Below are 27,869 nucleotides of genomic sequence, written 5' to 3'. Positions count from 1 at the left end.
ATGTTTCCAACAGCCAGGAGGTGAAAACAGGCATCCCACCTTCCACCTCCTGGCTGAGGCCATGGCTGCTTGTGGGGATTGACAGGCTGGTCCAGGCCTAGAGGGGGGCGGACAGGTGGTGGGCAGGTTCCATTCTGGGTGGGTGTGCTTTTCAGCACGTGGCACTGGCCATTCAGCCCAGCTGTGGCCCAGTCCATCGCTGCTGCTTCCTGACCAGCAGGGGGAGAGGGGAAACACCGTCAACATGTGGCAGTTAGGAACCCCAGATTGGCCAATCTCATAGTGACACAGCAACACCACAGGAGCTGAAACCAGGATCCACCACTTGGAGCCTGAACACTTGTATGAGGGGGCTCTGCTCTGATGGGAAGATTGGGGTGAGTGGGATCCATACCCCCACTCTGATTCCCCTGCCAGAGAAGGCCCCGTTCACATATCTTCAGTTCTCCCCCCCACACACACACGCACAGAGCAGGGTCCCCCAGTGCCCCCACCATTTCCCTGCAAGTGCGTATTTCCAGTTCCATCTCCCCAGGGTTGGAAAAATCCAATGTTGGGCTAATTTCACTATTTCCATGCAGTCCCTGAAATCATGATTTACACATGGCCTTAGTTATTTATTACTAAAAGCCAATGCAGCTGTGAGAGGGTAAGATGGATTTGTTTCTGGCTGATGCGTCAAAAACGGAATAAGGACCCAGTTCTTCCAACCATTTTCCCAAGTTATCACCCTTTCTCACTGGAGTAGTCATATTGACTTCAGTAGATCCATTCATTTGAGTAAGTGCTACTTGCTTAAGTGTTTGTAGGCTCAGTCACTGTGTTGGCTGCAGAGTCTTTATTACTGGTAACCATGCATGAGCTTTACTTTCAGTTACCAGGCAAAGTCTTCTGGGCTCACACCTAGAAAAATCATCTTCTTAATTGCAAACTGAGCCAGTCTGATACAGAATAATTTGAGGGATGATAAACATGAAACCCCATCATGCCATTTTCTTAGTTACTCTTCAGGGTATGACAGCACTGTGGGCACAATCCAACTATTATTGAAATTAACGGAAACACTCCCATTGACTTCCTTGAACACAGGATCGGGCCTTTAAAGACTTTTTCATCATATAAAAGCAAAATATGTATATAGAGAAATCTTCAGTGATTTAAAATATTTTATTGCATCTAAACGGTTGTATATAGGATTCAGATTTTCAAACTATTATATTAATAGAATTTGTCATCTTAGTCAAAAATTCACTTCCCTTTTTACAGAAAAAATACACCTTTTTATCTATGTTTTGATAATGCATTTACAAAGCAATTATCTCAAAAGTTCTCTGAGTGCTTTACAAACAGTATACAGCACCAAGGAAAAGCAGCCACCTCTGGGCCAGAGGTGTAAGCCAGGCAGGTAACAGATACACAGCCCTATGCACAACAAAGGGGAGTGGAATGTAATTACAGCTTTGAAATTCCATCAGAAATACAGCTATACAAACTGTAACCAAAAATAAATAAGGTATAATTTATTCTGTAAATATGAACCAATACTTTACAATTAGTGTTGGGTTTTGGAGGATTTTTTGTAAATATGCATGGTGATATTTATATTTAACAAATTTAAAGTACTAAAAATCCTTACATTTTCCAACTTGTCCACCTGCACATTCTGACAACATAATGAAACTTTGCATGTGTCATTTTATATAAACTGACCCAAAGCCTACTGAAGTCAAAGGAAAGACTCTCATTCACTTCACGTGGCTTTGAATTAGTCCATAAGGATGAGTGCAAGGAGGAGAGTTTAGGGAGCTCCAGGAGCTTTACATCAGGATTTCTTGAGATTTAAGAACATTTTCATTACACAAGCCTTGTTTTTCTTTTAAATAGAATACATGCAGGGTTAGATATAAACAATATTGATCACTTAAGAGAGACGTGCATGTAGAGATCCTGCAAAAAACGATATTGATTAGCTTAAAACAATATTTGGGGTAACTTCCATATATAATCTGAAAAATCCTTCTACCCAGCATAACCCTTTTATTTTATTACCTTAGTTTTATTTTACTCTATTCCTAATATTGTAGAGTGACTTGTCAATCAGAAGGAAAGAGAAAAAAGTGCACATGATTGTGTGACAGGCCAGTAGGTGGCTCCTTTTGTATGTATCTAGGCATGTGAGAGTTTTTGCCATTTGTTTTAACCTTTTCAAAGTGTGTAGGAGGCTTTGATTCAATGCATGATGCACAAATTATTACTGTTGTTTAGTTAAGATTTGTTTTGGGGGAAAAAAAATAAAGAAACCGGAGACTGTTCACTGAGCTACTAAGAAAAGTAAATACAAACAAAAAAAAATCCTTTTCTCTAATATTCTTCTTTAAAAAGCCACACAAATAAACCTACCGATTGTTAAATTTTAAAGTCTCCGGTATTCTTTTATAGCTAATGCGCACTTAAATGAATTTGAATGTGCTAATCTTCTCAAAACGTTTACCTTTTGGATATTAACAGGTTTTGTTGTGGGTTCTTTTTAACTTGTTAAATTTCTGCAAAATATTCAAGCTTTTCTAAGCCAACAGCAAAACACTTAATAGAAAATCTTTCTCTTAGTAAGAAACTAGTGTAACAATAGTCTGTTTTCTTCAATTGCCTGAAAGTTGGGCTTGGTTCATCTTGGTTGGCAGGCACCTTTAGACTTGGAAATAAGCGTGTGTGAATAATGCTCTCTCGTTTCTGTCATGATGAGTTATGGACGTATTAAAAAAAGTTATTCTAACTTCATAAATCAATCTGATAGTTAACTTTGTTTTGGTTATTAATTTAATGTTCCTATTAATGTTTCATTGGTTGTCAGCTAGTTATCCATGACAGTAAATCTCAGTTATGAGCTAGTGCATGTTTATTTAAGGAAAAGAGTGAGTGTAAAAAAACCCTGCATTAGGAGTTCCCAACCTGCTTTGTAAGTGACGTGGTACAGTGAAGTTTGCTCAACTTGTTTAAAACTAACGTCTATTGTTTTTTTAAAGCAAGATTGGTTAATAGTGTATGCTGGAGGTGTGAGGTCTGCTAAGCTTTAGGGGTGGGGAGGGAGAACCCAGGGAGTCATACCTGTCAGAAGCTAAACTCCAGTGGAGATGAAATAGTTTAAATATTTCATGGGGGGGGGAGGGGGAGCCCATCCACCAGCAAGCCTGAGTTAAGTCCAAGCCTATTTTATAAATACCAGGAATCAAAGCAGTCAGAAATTGTTCTATTACTGAGATGCTAGAGGAAATATGTTACTAATTCATATAGCAACACAGCTCTGAGGGCTAGAAGCATGCATAATAAACCAAGTACTTCTGAGATAGTGCCGGCACACTAGCTGCATGTTCTACAACAGTATTTTTTAGCCGTGTTCAACAGTGTGCTTGCTATCGCTTCTCCATTTGTTGAATTCAGGATGACCTTTGCATGAATAAAGTCAAATAGGATTAAGGCAGGAATTTTCAACAATGGGAAAGAGCAACAGATGTAGCCGACTTTGAACGTGGGAGGATTGTTGATGCACAGTTGCCTAAAAGGAGTGTCTGTGGTGACAAAAAGGTGGGGGAGACAACAATTTTTTAAAAAAATAATTGCAGAAGAGAAAAGAAAATAGATGAAAAACAATCTCAATTGCCAGAGTGACTCCAGATTTTATTGGAATCAGACAGGCTATATTTTTTGATCCACTGCATCCTTTTTATTATTATTCTACCCTTTCAGAAGCTATGTATATACACTCTGTGTCTGGAAAAGAAATTACTTATGTCTGTCTTTATGTACAGCAGGTATTAGATCCACATTTTTTCTTCAGTAGTTTTTTTTTTTTTTAATCTGTATGGCTAAATATTAAGCGAAGGACAGGACATAGGAATAATGGCATTTTTCCTGGATTTGAAGTTATTTCTCCAAATCCTGCTTATTTATATAATACAGTTTGATTTCTACAATACAAAACATATAGCTGTATCCCAAAAACTGAGCCAATGTAAGCACTTTGAAAAGTTGTGATAGACAGTACTGAGTAATCATTTTATTTATATACAGTGAGACTTGATTAATCCATTCCTGTTTCTTATCTAAGATTTGTAACCAGTCATGTACTGTGGGCACCCACATGTTTGATGATCTAAATTCATTTTAATCCATATAAAAATGGAAATTGCACACTATTTTTGATTCATATGTTTAGTAAATTATTTTCATAGGTTATAAATGCGTGCATTTGGTGGTTGTTTTTAATTCATTCTGAGCATAACCATTAATTAATGCTGTTAGAGCTACTTTTTTTTTCTGAAAAGAGCAGCATTTCACTTCAGTAGATAATTGTGTTAATCCCCTAAATGATCCATCATAGTCTGTAGTGATGAATAAAACACACATTTTTAAAATAGCTAATGTGTAATTTGGATAAATCATCTTTAAAAAGCATGCAAGATTGTGTCCTTCAGCTGAGTAAGTAGAAGGGTCTTTAGTGAAGATGTCTGGGGTATTCATAGGACAATTCAAAACAATTAAAGCAAACATGTTATTACTGGTATAAAAAAAAGTTAATAAACTTCATTGAATGAATGTGGTAAGAGCCCACCCTGAAAGTTAAGAGTCTGATCCAAAGCCCATTGAAGTCAAATACAGTCCTTCCAATGATTACACTGGATGTGAGACCAGGACCTAAATGAACATCATAATATCTGAAATCAGACTAACTTCTACTAGGTATAAACAAAAAAGGTAACATGACAAGTTTTATAGGTAAACTGGCTTACGTTATATAAATGGGTTAATGAATACAACAGTTTTAAAATGTGTTAAAACATAAAACAAAGCTTCTCTGAATGTTTGCAATTTAAAAAGAAAATGAGATAAGGAAACCATTCTCAAAACAAATGGTAGCATTTATTTAGGAAGAAAAGTGAAAGGTGCTGAAAATATTAACAAAAGGAAAAAACTATACCAATTGTGTACTGATAATTAAATCGTATTTAGCCATTGTATTTTTGATTAAAAGAATCATTTTAAAGACAAACTTCCTGCTAATAATTTGAGACCAGTTGTACAATCTGACATCTAAAATAAATGAGAAATTGATGTCTCATTCTGACTATAAAAATGTATGAGTATCATGTTTGTACAGTAGACCAGGGTTTTCAATTTTTTTCATAGTGTAGACCATATCTTAATAGTAAAACAGTCTCATGGTCCACATCACCCCATGGTTGTGAAGACCAGCTCCCCTCCATTCATTATCACATGACATCTCTGCAGCAGCTACAGCATAGAAAAATCCTAGTAGGGAGGTATGGCCCTGATCCTGCAGACATTTATTCACATGCTTAGCTTTAATGGTCCTGTTGACCTCAGTGATTTAATGGTTTAAATCATAAAATCAGTGTTGCAGTATCATTTAATCAGGTGTGCAGTATAGGCAAGTCACTGCAGAAATGGAAATTAGCTGTTGACTTGAATCCCAGACATGGTACAATATTCTGCAGTTAGATGCCACCACGTAAAATAAAATGCAAGTAATGTCAGAATATTAAATAGAACACACATATTCATTGGTGTTCTACATTAATCGTTCATAAATAAGCATGTAGAGCCCAGTTCTGCAAGATGCTGGACTTCAGTTGGAGGTGAGTATGTTTATCATCCATCCATTGTGTGAACACACAGGAAGAAAGACAAGATGCAAGGAGTGTGGGTTGAATTAGGCTACTATTTTATTAACAAAACTTGTCTGGGAGCTCTCCAGCAACAACTCATGCAGTGCATAGTCTGTTCCATCACTTGGCGGACCACCATCAGCCCCCACTTCCATAGCTGGTCCTAGCCCGTCGCTCTACCAGATACTAGGTGCCACAACCCCATTTCCCAGCTTCTTTAGAGGAAGTCTTCCTGTAAATCCTCTTTCAATTCTGGTTTCGTACCTGCACTGAACACCTGCCAAGTTGTAACAAGTTGAACCTTACCTGCTAATCTACCCACTGGCTCCCTGGGCTCCTGTAGGGAAGGCAGAAAAATCCACCCTGCTCTGGCCAGTCTAGCAGTGAGGGGAAAATGTCTTTGCAGTCCCAAAAAGGCACCTAGCACAATGCCCACAGCAGGCCCCAAACCCCGTTTTACGCTAATTCCTGGGGTAGAAGGATGGGACCGGTTGGTCTGGCAATGTACGGCACCGCGGCCAGGGAGAAAGAGGCTTGGGTGCATGAGAGCCAGTGAGCTTCTGCCCCCACTGACCAGCCAGGCAGTTAGGATGATGCCTGTTCCCTCTTCCCAGCTTCACAAACTGGGAGCTGAGCTTCCATGAGGAGAGGGAACCCCATAAAGGAGCCATAGCTCTCTTACCTGCTCAGTCCAGCCAAAGCCCACCTGCCTCTGAGGCTGTGGGGGTGCATTGTATAGTATTCTAGACACTGTGCTAGGATAACCTTCCCCGAAGCACTCAGTCTTCTGCTTTTAGTGTAATTAGAGACCCTTGACATCCATCTCACTCTGTCCCTTCTCATCTTTAAACAATACCTAAAAACATTTTCCTCTGGAAGTGTTTTTTAAATATAGCCTCATATTTATAATAAATCTCCTTTCATTTTTTCTATTAGTTTCCTTGTGTTTTTCTCTTCTGAAGTATTATGAGGGTAATTTTTTATTATAAGTGAAACGTGTTTTTATTGTACGTATGCTCCTTGATTATGTGGGTACAAGTCGAAAAAACCCCAACAGTTTGGATAGTCTAATAGTAATTAGGTGAATCAGCAGTTTACAATGAATTAAAGTACTTTCTCTCCGAGAGTAATTAAGTTCTGCATATTTACTCAGGAATATTAATTAAAATATGGGCACTTGTGGAAAAAATTGCTAACGTGTTTTCAGATCTCTGAGAAGATAGATAAAAGTGAACAGAAGCTTTTCTTTATTAGCTCCCTCTCCCCTCCTCCTCACTGTAGGTCAGTGAGGAGGAATTGGTGCATTTTAAAGTACTCAAATGGCACTTAGTACTAACAGCATAGCGTGTGGTGATTTTTATCAGTGACTGAGCAAAAAGACTTGGTAACAGTCTGAGATTATCTTTTGCTCTGAGACACAGGTGTGTAGACCAAAACCCAATCAACATGCTTTTCTACAGCAAACCAAATATTGTTTTAACGCTCCAATCATTTTAACTGAAGCCATAACCCTTTCTACACAATTAAAATAATCAAATATTACCATGGTTGTAATAAAACCCACAAGAAAATACTGCTTCCAAGGAACAGACATTTGTTTCACTTTAAATGCAGTTTAAGCGTATTTACATTCTTTTCTAGCAAGAATGTCAAGCTTTTAGCAAAATTAGTTTGTTTGGTTTTACTTCAGCAGGATGTCCTTGCTCAAATATCTGTGTGCCGTACTTGTTTAGATATAGTAACTTGATTTACAATGTTTTCAAATGAATAACTAGGTATGAATTAGAGGGAGGATATTCTTCAGGATATTCTTCTTCAAATGAATAACTCGGTATGAATGAGAGCAGGATATTTTCAGGAGGGTTCTGAGACTCTAGAATTCACTTCCATCCTTAGGCTGCGAGGAGCTAGAATGATTAAATTCCTGAACATATTTCAAAGCCCATCTTTTCTCATAAGCATTTAAGAATTTTGGGGTTCATAAGTGGAGAGGTCTTATGATATGTTCAGGATATTAATAACATTGAATGAAAATTTTGTATTGGTAAATTTCTGACTTTAAAATTATTTCCCTCTAAATGCTGGGATGTGCCTTGTGCTGTGGATAAGCACCAGACAAATCAAATAAATAAATATTGGGCCAAATTCTGGCTGCCATGTGTGCCTTTGCATAGATCAGAAAATCAGTGGACAGAAGAGATGTATGGGGTGGAAGCTTTTCACCGTACTCTGGGCTCAAAACTCATGGAAAGGCCTCTCCACATTCCCTCCATGTCCAGAGCAGTGGGAAGGGTGCTGAGAAGAACCAAGGATTTGGAGATGTGGTACATAAATCTGGGCATGTGTCTTCTGAACAGGCATTACATAGTCTGCATCCTTGGATCCCTGCACAAATTGTTCCTGCTTCTGGCAAGAATAATCTACGTACAGTAGGCTCTTCGTGGGACAATAGCCAGTTTTAACCAAACAAAATGTAGATGCAGCATATTGCTGCATTTTCAGCATCAGTGTGTACCTGTTTGTAGGGCATTTAAAAATGGACCAGAATTTGGAAGGGAGGGGTTATTGTCTCTGCATAGATATATGGTTTATTTGGAATATTGCCCTTTTGCGAGTTCTTTTTTTGCCTTTGCCAAGGCACTTACAGGCCTTCAGGCTTTGGGCACTGTAAAGTTATAGCAAAATAGCTATAAAAGTTAATAACAGAGTGTGTGCTGTCAGACTAGAAATTAACTGACAAGTGTTGCAAAAGTTCTTTTAATGTTTATATGCATTAGAAAACAACCAGTATGTCATTGAGAAACCAAGCCATTGACTGAAACCAACAAGCACACTGTATATTTTGTCAAACCATCTTTCTGCTCATGAGAGTTTTTATTTAAGTAGTCTTTACACTTTCTTGCAACTGTAGATAAACTCTTCCTTAAAACTCTTCCACTATTGAGGTGCAAAAGATAGGTGTATTCAGTCAGTGTCTCATTAGCATCCTGTGTCAAGCTTTCATAGTATACTGTGGAATAACAATCTTTGGAACCTACAGGTAATTTAAAATAATCTATTATTTTTTCATACAAGAATTGTACCCAATGAAACGTCAGAAGCAAATTTTTTCAAGCATAAGATCCGTTTCTTGTCCTGTATCAACGATGGTTTTCCTGTCTACCATAGATGTCGAATAACTAGAGATATGTTCTCAAAGGCCCTTATAACCCTTTATTCGTCCTTCTTTTTTCCCCATTTAAGAGGTCATCATAGTAATTTCATCCCCTTCTGTGGAAATTAGATGTGCTGCTACAAATGTATTAAGATGCGCACGTGCACACAAACCCCACGTTAAACAGCGTTTAGAGTCTGTCTTCCACTCATCCTGTTGAGTGCATGCAGTTAAAGATATTGCAGGGGTCCAAAATTCGTGAGCGATAAGTGCTGTATGTGCTGCAATACGCAGGCATGATACGACTTGTTAAAGGTGACGTGAAAGGCTTAACTCTGAATTTCTTGCTTTTGTTTGTTGATTTTAGTCAATTTTTTCCCCCTGTGGCTCTTCAGGGAGCAGTCTGATATTCCCCACCCCTCTTCTTATCTACCTTACCCCCACACCAAATAGGCTGCCTTCTGGCCAAGAAGGGCTGGACATACTGTCCTCCAGAGCCACCCATATGTCTCTATAGTTGGTCTAAGGAATTGCCAGATCATGATGCAAACTGCTCCCGTCTCCCCTGGGGCACAGTAAGCTACCTCTACAGTTCTTTCTGCCCATGGTGTTATTGGAGCAAGAGAATTATCTGGAGTCCTGAACTCAGATCCTCTGTATTGCGTGTTGCACTGTCCTCAAGACCACGTACCTTTTTGCATGTTATAGCCTTTCTTTTAAGAGTGGTTAATTTACATTATAGCCAAGAATCTCAATTTAGTGGACATGACACTGTCAGAATGTAGTACTTCCTTGCAGTTGTATCCTGTCAATTAGGGTTTTCATGAATGTCTTTTAAGGATCTTAATCCAGGGAGTAGTAAAATGATAGGGAGTCAGTAAGGTAGTCAGTTTTGAGAGTGGAGTGTTAGGGTTCTTTAATACATACTGATTTGATAGATATTAATAGTTTTGAAGGGCGCAATGAACCATGTACCATAAAACCAGCACTTTGATACCAGAATGATATGGGCATTAGAAATACCTGTGCTAGAAAGACAAATTTCCATGGAGCATTGTCTATAAAAGAGAACCTAGCACATTGTATCATCCATATAGAATGCTCTGCTGAGCAATAATTATGCATACTAAAAACACTTAAAAAAAACTTGCTAGTGTCCCTGTATGATAGTGGCATTTGTAATCTTATTTTTTTGGCTGTTTGCAATTTTTATTAGCTAAAGACAGAAAAATCTGTATTTCTATCCTACTGCAAAATCTCTTAAAATCAAAACCATGTTTCAGTACATCTTGTGTTTGAACAAAACTTCCACTGTTTATTGATTTATTTATTTTTAGTCATAGAGTTCATTTTGTATTCATCTGTTACTATATTTTTCGTTGGGGAAATTTAAACTGGATAAAAAGTCTTCCAATCAAGGTCTGTAGTTAGGAAAGCACCAATCATATTGAAAATGTTGAAATAATTACCATACTGTATCTCTGTAGTTGATGTACTTATATGTATTTCATTCAAAATCTTGTAATGTAAACCCTTGGGGTTATTATGGAGTTTTACACATGTAAACTGAAACACAGAAAAGTCACTGTTGGGTATTGCCTTCACAACCCCTAAGATATGGCTAACGCCCACTTACTGCATGTTTAGACTTGGATGGCAATTATAATTGAGCTATAAAATATTTTGACAGTTTCCAACTCTTGCAGTGTTGTTAGCAAGCTAACACATGGGAATGAAGTATGGCAGTTTGATTAGGTTTTTTACCAAGATCTGCTTAAATAAGAACTTTCAAAATAAGCATGCAGTGTAAAGTCTTAATTGCAAGCACCTTACAATTACTGCAACTTTTCTGTGACTTTTGCTCAAGAGTGAATTCCTGTTTTTTCCTAAGAAGATTTTGATTTCTTAAGTGATACTTGCCATTCCTTTACAGCCAACTTTTCATTTACATGCTTTTACATGTTGAGTGCTTAAGCATAACCACACCAAATTTAACTTGTAGCATGACAATTAAGTATGTATTTTTTCAAGCAGATGTAAGTACTGTGATTTGAAAACTGGCAAATATATGTTTTTAAAACAAAAAACAACATTTTTATTTAACCTTGTTAGTTCTGGTTTTTTTAGTTTCACTGTTCCTGGCAATAAGCGAATTTGGGTGTTATGGCAAATCCTGGACAAAAATGTCAGGCCTTTTAAAGTAGGGCACATTGACTCCTTGGAGTGAGGAACATGTATTCTTTTTTTTGATCTCTTTGCTAACCACACAGCTGTTAGTTGAGTCATCCTTGAAAATTAAGATCTGAGTGAAATTTTTAATTGAAGTTAATTTTACCTTTAATTATGAATTTTAAAAAATTATAATCAAAGCAAAATATGCAAAGCACATATGTATTAACCCCAAATTATGGGCCAGATTCTGTCACCATTGTCCATGTTGAGTAATATCTTATTCCTTGATTAGTTGCATTCAGCCCAGTGGGACTTCTCAACAAGATTAAGGATGGCAGAATCTGTCTCTATCATATTTAAATGCTCTCTGATTTTTGTTTTGGTTTTGGTTTTTTGGTTGTAATTTTTGGTATGAATTTATTGCTAATGAAAGGTGTTAATGAATGAAGTACTTGATTATTCCCGCAATGGGTACCTCACAGGCAGCGTAGCACTGCCCCAGCCCTTCTTTAGAAGGACTTATCAGTGACAGGATAATTCAGTCTTCAAGCTCATTCTGTCCTCCTCATCTCTGCAGTGACTCTCAGTGCCAGCTGATGCAGCTATCAGTGTTTTTTATGAAGTGAACACTCGCCCACTAGGAACTGAACTAAAGCCACCAAATTCACCAGATAACCATCAGATGGTAACTTTTGGTGACTGACCTGAGCTTGAGTTGAACTTGTGACCTAGAGGTGAAAGGCTCAGGATCTCATTACTGAAAGTTTCCTTATCTCACCTAGATTTTGAAACTTCCTCATGACTAATAAAGAACATATGTTGGGTGGGGAGGGAGCCTTCCTGTGTGGCAGTCTGCTCTTGAGAAGCAACGAGCATTTATGACTCCCGTTTAAGTCAGAATTCTGGGCGCTCAGAACCTCTCAGGGTCAGGCCCTGAGTGAGGTACTTGGGTTCTGAAGCTCAGTGTAAAGTTTTACATTCATCTCTTCTGAGCTTCTTTAAAATTATATTAGGCAGTGTGTTAAAATACCAAGGAGCATTCAGAAGATGTGATGTAAAATAAAACAAAATGCACACACATTTCCAAGTTTCAAAAATATCATGTCTCAGGAACACTCACGATCCCTGTTCACCATTACAATCTATTGAAATCAATGGATGATAGGCAGCAAGGCACTTTTGAAAATCCCAATAGGCACCTTCATTAAATTGCCTTTGAAAATCTGACCTTTTGTACGTTATCCCCATTTTACAGATGTGGAACCAATAGTACTTCCCTACTTCACTTACCTTGATCAATACATTAAAGATTGTGAGGTGTTCCGATACTATGGTAATGGAGGCAGTATAATACCTGAGGGCAGGTCTATGCTACTAGTTAGGTCGATCTAACTTATGTCGCTCAGGAGTGTGAAAAAGTCCCCTTCTCCTCCCCGAGAGATGCACATTTCTCTCTGTCTACACTGACACTCTGTCTGCGGGTGACACTCTTCCAACGACGTAGCTTACACTTCTTGCTGAGATGGAGTAATTATCTGACAGGAGAGCGCTCTCCCATCGGCATGGCGCACCTTCACCAGATGCACTACAGTGGCACAGCTGTGCCGATGTAATGCTGTAGTGTAGACTTGCCCTCAGACAGACAGACATATCTCTATGCTTTGAAAGATGACACAATTTACACCCTAATCTCCACTGGACAAGTTTTCCAAAGCAGTGCTACTGGCAAATATGGTCTTTGTTTAACTTGTAACAATGCCAATGTATGCATCTCTACTTACATAATATTTTGCCAGGCATAGACCTGCTTAGTGACCTACATTAAGCAATATGTGTAAGAGAAAATCTTTGCCTGAAACTAGAGGCTTCTCACACATAATCAGCATGTATGATCAAGAAATAAAATAGATCAGTATATTTCCTTCCATTTCCCATATCTTGTTGCCTGATGTTATAAGTTTAACATATATAGTTTATGGATCTGCTTCTCCCTGCCAGTGGCACAAAGTATCCAGGAAGCTGGCATAAATGACTGTCTGAGGTTTCCCTCTATTTAAGGCAGAGGTGGGCAAACTATGGCCCATAGGCCACAGCCGGCCCGTGGGACCCTCCTGCTCAGCCCCTGAGCTCCTGGCCCGGGAGGCTAGTCCCTGGCCCCTCCCCTGCTGTCCCCCCTCCCCCACAGCCTCGCTGCACCGGCGGTGCAACGCTCTGGGTGGCTGGGCAGCACAGTTGCAGAGCCGCGGCCTGACCCAGTGCTCTGGGCAGCATGGCTGTAGTGCTGCCAGCCACCGGTGCTCCAGGCGGCGCAGTAAGGGGGCAGGGAGCAGGGGGTGTTGGATAGAGGGCAGGGGAGTTCGGGAGTGTGGTCAGGGGTCGGAGGTGTGGATAGGGGTTGGGGCAGCCAGAAGGCAGAGAACAGGGGGGTTGGATGGGGCAGGGATCTGGAGGGGCAGTCAGGAATGGGGGGGGTCAGATGGGGCGGTGGAGGGCAGTTGGGAAAGGAAGCCGGGGCTGATGGATGGGGCAGGAGTCCCAGGGGAGCCATCAGGGAGCGAGAAACTGGGGGGGGTGCGGATAGGAGGCTGGGGCCGGGGCACGCTACGCCTGGCTGTTTGGGGAGACACAGCCTCCCCTAACCGGCCCTCCATACAATTTTGGAAACCCAGTGTGTCCCTCAGGCCAAAAAGTTTGCCCACCCCTGATCTAAGGCTATCCAAGTAGCATAGATTTTTCCATAGTTGTTCTTACATCCCTAGCTGCTGCAGGCCTACAGTTTAGAAGACATGGGTAGAGGTAAGGTGGTGTGTCTAGAAGATCCCTGAATTCTCAGAGCAGCCCTCATGCTTCTGTAACTTACTCTGTGGACCAGGCTGACCCCAGAATCGGGAGAATGTAAAAGTTGCTGAAAACTACCTTTACTCCCCTCACTCTAGCTCTGTACCGAACCCAGCTCGTCCAGCCTCAAGGGACCTTGGCCAATGGCTTCCTGGGAACATCACAAATGTACCCAGTGTCCCTACATGTATTTTACATTTAGATCCTGGTGTTAATAAAAACACTTTCTAAAAAGTCCTATGTAGACCAATCAACTTCAGCAATATATCTGAGGCAGTTCATGTGCATTGTTTGTCACAGCATTGTTGTGGAATATATTGTTCACATGGAATGTGCTGCTGATACACGAGTTTCAAATAAGTAAGTGAATATCTGGTTTGCAAGTCTAAAACCAGCCCAGTTCAATTAAACTCTCATTCATATATATCCATCCTAACACACACTTTCTAGGACAACAATATTTTGTCTTAGGTCACAGGGATTATTGCACCTTCTGCAAGATTGTGGAAACCATTCCCATTTTATGACCTTCCACTAAGGGGTTGGATCTGTTTCCTAGATAACTAGGGCCACCCCTAAAGATGTCCCTTACTTGCCCCTCAGCATGAAGATTATTCAACTTGGTGGTGTTATGCCTATGCAAATCCAGCATATTTAAAAGCAAAGTTTTTCAAAGACTAAAATATCTGTAAACTTAAATAATTAATCTAGGAAAGTAATGTCTATGTTATGAATTAACATGAATGAAATAGCAGCGGTCCAAAACAGGAATAATATCAGAACTCTCCAGAACAATGGAATGTATGTGATACAGCATGTTAGGACTCTCTGATAAAATGAAAAATAAATGTCTGTTGGAAATAAAGTGGGATGAGTATAACAGAAAAGTAGAAGCTTCTTAGGAGCTTCAGTTAGTGCCATGAGAAGTCACTACTTGTAGGAGGAGTTTGTGTTTTAGTTTGCTTAACACTTTCCATTATAAAGAATCTTGTGATCTTTTTTGAGGAGCTCTGACACCTCCATTGTTTGCAGCAGGCCTCTGAAAGGTGTGAGTAGTACACCTTGGGGCCAGAGAGGTGTATTTTGCTAGTTTAGTTTGGATTTAACAGAATTATAAGTCTTCGAAAATTGCCAGTTCCCATCTAGATCTGTGGCTTGTGTTGCTTAATTTTGGTAACATGCCAGAAACCGTGAACATTCTCACCCTGGCAGAAGGCCAAAAATTCTGCACATACAGTGATTTCTGCAGCAGCATACAATGCACTGGGGAACCTGCTGGACCAGCTGTAGTGGTGGGTTGGGCCAGGCTTCTCCTCATCCCCAGTTCTCAGGCTATGGCTACAGGAGCCCATTTTTCCCCTCTGAAGGCACCATATGGGGAACAAGCTCTCCCATCTGCTGAGAGCAGGACAATGAGGCCCCCAATCCTTGACAGTCCCTACAGGGGCTGCCATATTACAAATTATAAATAACTAGGAACCAGAAGAAGCATGAGTTTAAAACTCACTTCCACTGACTGGTTAATAATTATATACATTTTCCAACCTTATTTTTAAGCAATGATTCACAACTGCAAGAGGTTACACAAGCTAGGTTCATAGAACCTGGTTATCTAAGGTGGTAGAACCATAGTCTATCCACTTAGCCACACTGCCTCTTAGAAGAAGCTTGCCATCTCTTTATCGTTAACTATGCTGTCTGTAAACTGGTTCTACTTGTGTGTGGATAACCCACCTCTAGTGGTTTAAGGACATAACCTTCTTCTGCTCTCAGCTAATACAGTTATTCCTGTATTTTAGGTGATAGTCATTTGTCCTTCAATAATGAATGTTTAGGATTCAAAGTCTGGTCATGCAGTAGGGAAGGATAGGTTATGATAGTTGCACATATTTTTACTTTAAAAAAAAAAAAACCTCAGGAAGTTACATCAAAAACCCTGCCCAAAACTTAGAAGAAAGCAAGGGAAGCATTCCTGGGAGGAAGTGGTATAAACATGGAAATCTGGCACCTCTTATGAAAGTGGTGCCATCTTAGTGTATTCACCGTAGGGATTGTTTGGTACTCAGGTGGCCCTGCTCCAGAGAGGCAAGTCTATAATGTAGGGCGGACCCCAGATGGCTGGGGAAAGTTGACCAAAACACTCAAGTTCCAGTCATGTCGAGGTGCACTTTTCTTTAGCAAAACAAAACCTGCCATTTTCTAGTACGTTGCTCCTGCCTGTATCTTCTCCAGTTTGTGCTTAAAATCCCTGACTTGCTCATCCACATTGGTCTTCTAAAATCATCATTCAGGTCTGTCAAGCTGGGGGTGCAATGGCTGCAAAAGTCCCCCCAGAGCTATGTTAGGAATGTTGCAGCTTGTAGGCGCCATATCATGAGGCTTTTCAAAAGCCTCGACAATGGCAGGTTGAAGCTGGTACGTGGATCTTAGACGTCATTGTTATAATGAAAAAAAATTCCTTCTGTCCAGTAGCCAGACAGTCACTTCATTATTATTATTGTTTGTATTATCGTACCACTTAGGAGTGTCAGTCATGGACCAGGAGCCCATTGTGCTAGGATTCTTGTTATAACCTTGTTATAGTTTGTCTAAATCTTCAGATGGGTTGAGTGGTGCTAATTAAACCTAATGGTGATAAGCAGTGCAAACACAAAATCCTTACCTCTCAGTTGAATGAGGGAAACTAAGATGAACAGGTGATGGTATATGGAGATAGTTGTAAAGGAAGAAATATTGCAGATGGAGGAGGGGGAAAACAAAGGTCTCAATTCACTGGGATCTACACCGGAGTAGGCCTGCATAAATCCTAGCAGAGAGTGCTAGTGGAAGGTGTTGAAGTAGAGCAAAGTGGCTACAACATCAGTAGGGAGGTGGGGAAAGTGGGAAATGCTGGAAGGATGGGACATAGGCACAGCGGGCAGGGATTCCCTAATTCAAAGCATTTCCTTAGCAGTGTCTTCCAACAGGAGTGTAGCTCCAGCCCTAAAATAAAGCTGTCCTCAGTCAAATACCATGAAGTGAGGCAGTAACAGTACTTGCCCTCTCTTGGAGCAAATCCTGCAGGGTGCAGTGTTTAAGCTCCTTTTCCCTGTACAGAGCTAGTGAGTTTGGTCCTTCATCTGTAAAATATGAAGCTCTTTTTGTTTTAATACACAGAATCAGTGTCCTGGCCTTTAACCCTTCTATAATTCCAACCTCTGAAGACAAATTGCACCTTATGCAGTAAAATGTAATCCCTCCCGAGCCCCACCTCTGTAAGTACCGTATGTCACAACTTTTTAAAGAGCCAGCTATTTTAAAAGGTGTAGTGGGAGGATGCATGTCATGCATCTGACAAAGCAAAATTTCCATGTGCCTGGCTAAAAATAAAGATGGATGCATAGCAATGCATCCAGATCAGATTGGACTCTGGTTTTATTCATGATGTATTGAACCAAATTAACCACCCCTAACCTAAGCGTGAAGCCTCACCAAACTTTACCTGGAACCACATGCACTGATCAGCCACTGTGGGGACTGCTGGCAAGACCCACTCCGGGACTAGCTAGTGGTGTTCTAACAACGCCTCAACCCAGTATGTCAGGCCTTCGTGAATGTGTGGCACCACTCCTTTTCCACTGTAAATTCAGATGCTAGTATGTTTAAGATTCCCAGCGCCTGTGCCCTGAGATTACTGTTATTTGCACAGCATCCGTCTGTATAGAGCTCCCAGTACATAATATTTAGATGTGACTCTGCAAAAGAGAGTGACAACCAGTAAGGGGCTTGGCTAAAGAATGTTACAACAGTTGCTTAGTTTTGTCATATACTCTACTTGATGTCATGCGTCATCATTGAGGATTGTCTTCATCATAGAATCATAGAATATCAGGGTTGGAAGGGACCCCAGAAGGTCCTCTAGTCCAACCCCCTGCTCGAAGCAGGACCAATTCCCAGTTAAATCATCCCAGCCAGGGCTTTGTCAAGCCTGACCTTAAAAACCTCTAAGGAAGGAGATTCCACTACCTCCCTAGGTAACGCATTCCAGTGTTTCACCACCCTCCTAGTGAAAAAGTTTTTCCTAATATCCAAACTAAACCTCCCCCACTGCAACTTGAGACCATTACTCCTCGTTCTGTCATCTGCTACCATTGAGAACAGTCTAGAGCCATCCTCTTTGGAACCCCCTCTCAGGTAGTTGAAAGCAGCTATCAAATCCCCCCTCATTCTTCTCTTCTGCAGGCTAAACAATCCCAGCTCCCTCAGCCTCTCCTCATAAGTCATGTGTTCCAGACCCCTAATCATTTTTGTTGCCCTTCGCTGGACTCTCTCCAATTTATCCACATCCTTCTAGTAGTGTGGGGCCCAAAACTGGACAGAGTACTCCAGGTGACGTCTCACCAATGTCGAATAGGGGGGAATGATCACGTCCCTCGATCTGCTCGCTATGCCCCTACTTATACAGTCTTGTGGGTATAAAGCCTATAGTTTAAACTCTGAGCAGCACACATATTATGTCTTGAAGAAGTACATTGTCTCTAGATCCCAGCAAGAGTGAAGGCTCACTGGAAGCACACAAAACCCAACAACAACTTAATCAGGGCCAAATTAGGATGGGATATATACCTTGCAATAAATTCCTTCTTAACCGTCTATCCCATTTTCCCTGCATGTCACTAATCTGTACAGTACTGTAAACCAATGCCTTCTGCCCCTCCTGCAGATCAATATCATTTTGAAGACTACAAAGGAAGAGAGTAGAATCCTCAGCCATATGTGATTCCTTTTTCCCCCCTCTCCTCGATTGAGGGGATGTGCTGTTTGTGCTAGATACAAAGAGTTGTTTATATCATATCCCAGACGCTTCACATATACCGTACTATTTCTGCTTTCATTGTATTTTCCCAGGCTTGCTTTGAAAAAGCACTCTCCAACCTCCTGACCCCAAAAACATTTAGTTGGCAACTGAAAATCCATAAGAATGAAAATTATTTCACTTACGTGACTGACAGGCAACATTAGGCATGGCCTAAGGATTCCACCCCCCTGCTCACCTTCCAAATCTCTCCAGCTTCAAACATCACAGCCTCATGTTAAATTGGGCAGATGTCTGAATATTAAGGTTATGATTGAACATTGTATAGTTTGGTTGTGATAAAATTAAATCTATTTAATACCACTTCTTTTGAAAAACAATTAAAAGCTTATGACTAAGCCTTTTAAGATAAAGTATATATTTTGTTTCATATCCATAATAGCTGTAGGCACATAACAGTCAGAAGAACAGGGAGCAGGAGGTGTAAGGTTTAAATGTCTGATGCTGGAGAAATCTGGAAGTTACTTTTATATTTACTATTAATCACATGAGGGAAGTAAAAGTAGTCTTATGAAGCAGCTGAGTTGTGTAAATCCCTATAATCTGTTTAAGGGCAGGAGTTCGGACATGTTTCTCCCTGTCCCGAGTACGGAAAATTAAATGAGAGCAGAGATATTACAAGATACTTTGTAAAATATTTGACCATGGTTTGTTCATGAGTTTGCTGGGCCTCTTTGACTACTTCTGTATGACATGTAAGGTGACAAATTTTATTAGGGTTGTCACATAGCAAGAACCCCAAAATTTATTTTTAGAAAATGGTAACAATAAATAGATTATGTACAGTAAGAATCTCTAATAGCTGGCCAACCTTTTGATCAAAAAAGGGGAAGGAGGAGAGCCTTTGTGTTTTGTTTGCTAACCGTAATGTTCTGGTGACTTCAGGGCTGGTTCTAGGTGTGGATGAGCAGGGCAATCACATTGGTTGTCAACTTCCAGGGGACGCCAAACTGCTGTGCCACTCATCCCCCACCCCCCTGACTATTTAGGGGTGGGGGGGACATTTTCCACCCTGGCCAGCAAAATTGCTAGGGCCACTCCTGGGTGACTTAGCACTAAAGTGAAGAAAATGACCTGAATTGCCAATATACCCTCGTGGCCCAGATTCTCAGCTGTATTTTTCAGGAGGTGCCCAGGCAGTCTGGGTTCTGGAGTGTGGAGAATGCAAAAGCGGTTTTATTCCATCTTTGCAGCTCTTGGATTCTGGGGTGACTACGAACTGTTTCAGCCTCTGGAGTTAGCTAGAGCACCCCTTGAGACCTCTAACACATGCTAGGGCTGCAACAATTCCTAAGGGACTGTCGAGCAGCCACAAATATTCAGAGCTCTATGCACACTAGGTACGGCCCCATGTCAGGAGCATAGAGGCTGTTACATGAGTCATATGTATCCTGGGGAATCCCTGCACCAGGGAAATTTCCAAGTGGGGAGAGCTGACTGTGTTAGAGCAATCTAGTATAAAATCCTTCATGTTTCCTGGCCACCACCCTGATTACAGAAGCTCCCTCCAGGCTCCTTTCTGAAGCCTTCTGCATAAGAGCTCTGGAGAGTTACTCAGCCTAGGGCTCCTCACTGTCCCTTTTTTGGCTGTTCTTCCCATTCTTTAATAGCACACTCACTTCCAGCTCTGCTCTCACTGGAGTATTCCTCACTGTCATCAGGCCGTCCTTTATGTCTCCCAGTAGGCCTGGTTCTGAGTCATGTCCATATATCACATGACCCGTAGACTTACTCCCTTCACTGGGAAGGTAGGTTAAGCCTGGCACAGGTGTAACTAAGCCCCAACCCTCTTAAAGGGCCAGCTCACTCTATGACACATTCCTTAGAGCAAAGGGCAAGATTCACAAAGGGACTTAGGCATCTAAATACCAGAGTTAGGTGCCTAAGTCCCAGATTTAAGTGCCACTGCAATCCACAGTACCCCCGGTTGGCTGCTGCCTGACTCTGTAGGTACCTAAACTCACTTGGCACCTACATTTTTGCTGTAAAAATTCCTTAGGTAGTTAAGTTTCTTCCTCTGGGGGAATGCACATTGCTGCCTCAGGCAGGTGCTGAGATGCCTGTCTCATGCCTAAGACCCAGCATGATCCTCAAACCAGGTGGAGATAGGTGTTCCCCTGCCTGCCTTGCCTGCAGGGCCTTGTATCTGGTGTTCTGTGAGCACACTCCATTTCACACACAATTGGGGGAGGAGGTAGAGGCTTCCTTTGCAGCCTTTAGCCCATTGGTTAGGATACACCCCTAACCACCGAACTGTGGAATATTCTCCTGTGGGTCTCCCTCAATCACTTGTGTTGAAGCTGTTCCACTTTTTATTAAATATTAATTGGGCCAGAGAAAGAGTGAGGATGACTGCAGTCCAGTGGGTTAGGGCACACACCTGAGAGGTGGGGAACCCACATTCAAATCTCCTCTTGTCACCAGGCAGAGATGGGGAATCGAACCAGGGTCTCCTACATTCTGCGTAAGTACCCAAGCTACTGGGCTGCCTCCACCTCCTTCCACTGACTGTTTTGTGTGGAGTTAGATGTGTGCCACCACCGCTCTTGCCAGAAATGAATTAGGTGCCGAAGGCACCTCCCCTCCCAGAGCGGGGTTCCCAGCTGTGGATCGCAAATAGAGCAGCCCGGACTTACATAAGCACCTAGCTCCAGGAGAGGGGCGGGGCTTGAGACATGTACCTCTTGTCAGCATCTCCAATTGACTATCTTAGGCCGTCCCATTCTCAGGTGTCTGTTTCCTCTCCATGCATTGTAGTGGGATCCGAGATACCTAACAATGGGTTTGTAGATTCTAGTGATTTTCAAGGTGCCTAAACCTTAGCCATTGCAATGCTCAGCGCTGCAGTGCCCAAGTCCCTTTGTGGTTCTGGGCCAAAATGATTATTCTGATACCTTGGAATGTTAAGATACCATTTAATATTAAACTGCTGCTCAGTCCTCTATCAAAGAAAGCAACATTTGAAGATTTTGCTGCTGTAGCTCAAAATATTTACTAGATTCAACAAGCTGCAGATTTATGACCAACTCTAGCAACCTGTTTTGGTTGTGTGTGCTTTTTTACAGGTATTTCCAAAATAAGCATAGTGAGCTTGAGTTTTGAACTTGAACTGATTGTGTGTGAGTGCATGTTGGAGGGTAGAGTTAAACAGGAAAAAGCTCATTATGTATTCGTTTTCTCCACCAATAGTGTTCCCGTTAATCTTGTAGACCAAAGTACATGCCAGAGATGTGCCACTGTTCCTGATATTGCATTTATTTATTGAAAGGAAATGTTTGTTGAAAAGAGTTTTAAATAATTAAAATGAGCTTGCCCCCCACTCCCAGGTAATTTCATAGTGTATGCTCCTCACTGTTACTGTTCATATTTTCCCCAATATGTACTGATTTGGATGCCTTTATTCCAGACTAAGTACTGAAAGCTCTGATTAGAGTTGTGTGTGAGAGACATACATACATCACAGCATTCACTTCACCCTCCTCCAAAATATGGCATAGAATTTCTTCTTTATTTGCTGGAAACAGGGTAATCTATATAATTACAGCATACAATGCTAGTGTCTTACGCTGGGGTGGGAAATCATTTTAGAAACGACAATGTAAATTTAAGTTCAACCCCCCCCCCCCCCCGTGATTCCAATTTAATGAAAGTTTTCCAAGAAATGTGTGAAATATATATTTCAAATTTTAAATCTGATAATAGTACATTAATTTGTAAAGAATATACTGAAACGTTAGATTTGGCCACAGGAATATGGATTTAAAGGCGTAGTCGTTTCTAACTATTTTAATAAAATATAGTTATCAAATGAGTTAATTGTTCAATGTACGTTAAATATCTGTAATTAAGGCACTTAAAAGACAGTGTTGCTTCAGGTCATTTGAATGTTGACCAAAAAGATTCTAGATGTTGACTGGAATATTTAACATTTTATCGTGTGGAAAGTTTTAGCAACAAGTGTACAGTGCAGAACGCTGTCTATCACTATCAATGTTAAAATCATATTAGTGTCATCAGACCTGTGAAATTTACCTATGTAATATTTAGGCCTTATAGTTCAATCCAATAATAAATAGTTTCTAATATCTTGACAGTGAGTCAATATTGTATGGTTTGGTGAGGTATTTCTGAGTTTTAAAACGCTAACATACAATTTATCATTATAACAGTGTTATTACCATAATTTTATCATCTACATTACTTCAGTGTATAACTGTTTAGACCTCTAAACACATTTTTTCATACTCAAATGCCGAAAGCTTGGGACTCTATAATTTATCACTTTGTTTTTTTCATCATAATCTATATTTGAGAAAGACCTAAAGCCAGAATCTGATCTCAGTTACATCAGCATGAACCTGGAGTAATTCCACTGAAGACTCTAGTCAGCGATATCCGTCAGATCCGAATCTGGCCCATGGTGTTCATATTTACAAAGTTTAAGAAATTATGTCAGATATTACCTCTTTTTCTCTCTCATTTTGTAAGCATTTGTTGGGATGTTAGTGCATTTAACCTAGAGAATGTTTGTCGTATCATTAATGGGAGAGCTACAGTTAGTTCACCCCGAGTTAAACTGTTAGCTGAATTGAAAAACCCTTTGTGAACAGTTATTCTGCGCATACATTTGAACATTAAAACAAAATTGAAGTAAAATGTAGATTTTCTGCACCCTGAATTAGCAGTGCAACTATAGTGTGCTATAATAATATAAATAATACGATACTGAGGTAGGTTTGTTTATATAACAATTTATTAGTCTAACAAGTAATAAAAATGATAAATTACCTGCATGGTATTTCTATTACAGGTACTGTAAATTACCTTCCCCACAATTAGTAAAAACATAAATCAGATTGTGTGAGGTTGACAGTTTGAACTGTTTAGCACTGACATGCTTTAGTCAAGTGGGGGCATCACTGGTCTTTCACAAACAGGCAGCACGGACAGAGGATTTACTTGTTAAACTTAAGTGGCTGTGATATAGTGAAAGACTTGCTCCCTTTTTACTTTAATTTGGAGGGCCCAGAACCTTAAGCTGAGCAAATGGCATGTTTGGTATATGTATAATTTTTTAATTACACTATATTTTTTTTAAAATGTGCTCAACTGTTTTTCTCAGTAGGATCCTGGAGTTTTGGGTTTATGCCTGTTAAATGAAGTTAACTCCTTTCATTATACCCAAGAACATTTTAAACTGGGAAGTCTTTTTGATGGGGAATTGTATTTTTCTTGAAAACATCAACTAAACGTAGTAATTACTTTTTTAAATTCAAGTAACTTAAGGACATTTTGATAAATATAAAATTAAAATTATCTATTGTATCCCAGATGTTGTTTCCTTGTAACTATTTCTCTGGAAAAGGAACATTATTAGTCTTAAATCAGAGCTAATCCAGCGTCAGCATTTGTATTCTGAATCTTTTTTCCAAATAAACAGAGGGAAATAGGAGAACAAATGAAAATTGCTATAATAAAGTCATTTTGCTGTGATCTTTCATAAATGACACTAAAATATCTTGCTGTCATTACATTTTATATAACAAAATATTTGAACATGAGACGTACAGCGGCAAACTTTACACTTGACTGTATACAAGGTTAATGTATTAAGTGTATGTCACACACGGGGACTTTGATCTTTGTGCTGCAATAGTAGATCACAAATTGTGGTAAACTTTGACCCTGATATACTTTGCTTTTGATCCAGTCAGAATGTTGTCTTCATTAAAAGTGAAAGGGCTTGTGGGGATGCTTTTACATGACTGCATTTTGGAAAATCTTTTTAAGGGTGCGTAACATAACACAGACTGTGCAATAGTATGCCTTAAGTATTTAAGCACTTGAACATGGTGTTTTCATTGGTACAATTCTTGGCCTGATTTCATATATAAGTTTAGAATTTTGTATATCTACATCCTTTAGAGGCAAGTGCCAAAGGCTAAGACTGAAGATAATAACTGATGATTTGTGTCTTTTGCAAGTTACAGTCATTGTAAACTGACAGCTTTGAAGGACCTAAACTGACATCAAAGGATGCAGATCATCTAGTTAGGTCAATTAATGTTAATTCTCATCTTCCATTAAATTCTTTTATGTTTTTCTCTTTTCTTTTTTTCCAGCCAAGCCCAGTACCAAGTCCTGTTCTGGGGAGAAAGCCAAATGCTAGTCAGTCACTGCTTGTATGGTGCAAAGAAGTTACAAAAAACTATAGGGGAGTGAAAATCACCAATTTTACTACATCATGGAGAAATGGTTTATCTTTCTGTGCAATATTACACAACTTTAGGCCAGATTTAATGTAAGTCATAACATTTATACCATCACACTTCAATTTTATATATGTGCTGCAATTAAATGTACAGAAGAGTAAAACCACTGTTCACTATTAGGTCTTGAAATGTTTGTGTATTTCATAATTTTCTTCTACAGGGCACCAGTCTTTGTTGGAAAAGTAATTTACAAATGGCCAAACTTTATGACCTCCCTTGTTCTTCCCTTCAAAAACAATCCTTTCTCTCCTTCATATGATACGTTTTTCTTCTTAATCTTTTATAAAAAACTGACTTCAGGATGATTATGAAAATTGTGTTAGTGTTGAAATGAGATGAGACAAATAAGCCTGTAGCTCTTTGTACATTGACGACAACGGATTACCTCATGGTAAATTTGGTTGTCAAGGACGGCCTCTAGTCCCTGCCTTAACTTCTCTTTTAGATGGAAGGCTTCAGGCAATGAAACATGAAATCGCTGGGGTTTATTTATTTATTTATTTAATTTTCCACGCTATTAGTTTTGTTGATTGAATTGCTGTGAAATTGCTAGTTACTGTAGGATATTATTGCATGTCAAATTTTTAGATTCAGTTTGTTTTAAAACTGCTGCTTTTATCAAATACTGTACATACCCACTGTGCCATTTTCCCCCTCAGTGACTACAAGTCCCTGAATCCTCAAGATATTAAAGAGAACAACAAAAAGGTAAGAACTGCCAGGAAAAAAAACCCACATAGCTTCAATTTTCCCTTCACTGCAGGTTTTTATTAATTTTGGGAAAGAGAGGTTGTTTTGTAAGGTCATAACTGCAGCTCACAGAAGGTTTTCAGCCTCCTGTGGTTCAAATCGGATGCATTATTGACTCTAGTTTGTCATAGTCTTTAACATTCACAACAAGTGCCAGGCTGGCATTAGAGTTTAATATTTGTATGGCCTACATTAATGTAAACAGAGAGAGAGTTTTTGTGATCATTTCTATTTTTCTAATCAGCCATTTAATTAAAAAAGAAATACAAAATATTATTGTTCTATAATTATCTTGCTTCCAGACTTGTCCATTACCTTAAAAGAGATCATTGAGTTGGTCATAATCAATGTTGTTTTATGAGTTTTTATATTTTAAAAAAATAAAAGTTCCCACACACTTTTATCCAGCATTGTCAATAAAACTAGGCTGTACCGTGTGCCATATTTTCTATATTACACATCCATATTTAGGAAAAAAATATTCTCAAACATGCCTTTTTCAAAAAAAAGACTAAAATATTAATGAAGTATTATGTGGTAGTATACTGGGCCAAGGATTTTAATCCACTTTTACATTAGGTAATCGAATGCCCTTTTGATATAAAGGTTATAAAGGGATGTTCTGAAACAAGTTCAGTGATCTGAGTTCTAAGCATCAGGCGGTAGCCATGTTAGTCTGTATCCACAAAAGCAACAAGGAGTCTGGTGGCACCTTAAAGACTAACCACCAGACTCCTTGTTGTTTTGGAGTTCTAAGCGTAACTCAGTTTAGGAGTTACAAGAAAACATTCTCCTGCTGCTTGCTGCTAGTGTCTTAGACTGTAGGTACAAACTTTAATTTTCATAAGATGCATGGGGTTGACCCGAGAGAGACACATTTTAAAACGCTCATTTTCCACTTGATTCACTTATAATAAAATTATAACTGAAAATCAGTTTTATTCATTGCTTGTCTTCTGGATACTATGATTTTATATTTTTAAACTCTTCTTTAAAAAATATTCACTTTTAAGAAATTTGAAAAAATCAAATGTATAGCAAAATAAAATATCTTTTTACTAAACTATAGTGTATGACTTTTTTGCACTGGAAATACCTCTGAAGAATATTGGACTGCATATACATGTGCATTCTGTAGAAGTGCTTGGTTAAAATTGCAAATGGCAGTAGTATTTTTATGCATTCTGAACACTAATGCGTTGCCCAAAAAGCAGGTAATCATTAAAATAATGCTAAAGTGTAATAAATTATGAGGAATTTCTGATCTGTTGCCATCTACCCTTGTGATTTTGGACAGGGACAATGCATGCTTTTTCATAATAATATGTGGGATCTTGTGATGACCTAAGAGGATTATCTGTGACATCACAGAGCTTTCTATGACCATGTGATTTTAAACGTCAAGATCCCATGATTGTAAGGGCTAATCAAGTAATATTATAAAACATAGATTGAATAGATGTTCTATTTTAAAAATGCTCTGTTAATGTGAAATCAATTATATCATCATATGCATTTTATTTATACAACTGTGATGGCAAATGATCAGCTATAATGAAAACCTTTCAGCCAATTTCCCTAACAGTATATAATTCCCATTGCTAAAGAAACAATTGTTGTTGTTGTTGTGCAGTTTTTTCTTTCATCACTTTGCAAACCTTTGCCTGACAGCTACATTGAGTATCTCAGTTGCTTCCTGCAGATTTATTTCCTGGTCTCACACAGTTCTGCCTGATAACCCTGTGTGCCCTTCGTTGGAGTGAATGCAGCTCTGGGAACAATGGCTGTGTATAAATTCCATGCAGATATTGTAACACATTTGACAATGACTCCTCCTAACCAATTAAAATAACATCTATGAATTAATAAGACAATATTCTTGTCTGAAGCATCTCTTTTTTCCCTCTCCCATCCTGCAGATTGGCAGGGGAAAGAGGTAAAAGGTTACTGACCACAAATGTAAAGGTTAACCTATAGGAATATTCCTTTTAGAAGTGTTTGACCTTGTTTATGGGGTTTTTTTCCTGAAGAAGTAACTATTTCAGTGTAATTGCAGTGTATAATTATGTATTGAAATGTAGTGTTACAAAAAAACACATTAGAGTTTCTTTATAAACCACGCTAATTATTTTCCTAATCAGTAA

At 39.5% G+C, this 27,869-nt stretch overlaps 1 protein-coding gene across 12 annotated transcripts in view; it reads left to right on the top strand.

Moving 5' to 3' along the window:
- Positions 1-27,869, top strand: part of EHBP1 (EH domain binding protein 1) — a 402,075-nt gene that overhangs the window by 277,431 nt on the left and 96,775 nt on the right. For all 12 annotated transcript variants that reach the window (XM_078852347.1, XM_078852346.1, XM_073339539.2 and 9 more), the window contains 2 exons: positions 24,826-25,004; positions 25,635-25,683. In XM_078852347.1, the coding sequence (XP_078708473.1) occupies positions 24,826-25,004; positions 25,635-25,683 (228 nt within the window). The remainder of the gene's footprint in view (positions 1-24,825; positions 25,005-25,634; positions 25,684-27,869) is intronic.

The sequence above is a fragment of the Lepidochelys kempii genome, chromosome 3, assembly GCF_965140285.1.
Source record: "Lepidochelys kempii isolate rLepKem1 chromosome 3, rLepKem1.hap1, whole genome shotgun sequence".
Classification (NCBI taxonomy): domain Eukaryota; kingdom Metazoa; phylum Chordata; order Testudines; family Cheloniidae; genus Lepidochelys; species Lepidochelys kempii.
The sequence above is the reverse complement of the archived record's forward strand: the minus strand, read 5'-3'. Positions and strand labels throughout refer to the sequence as shown.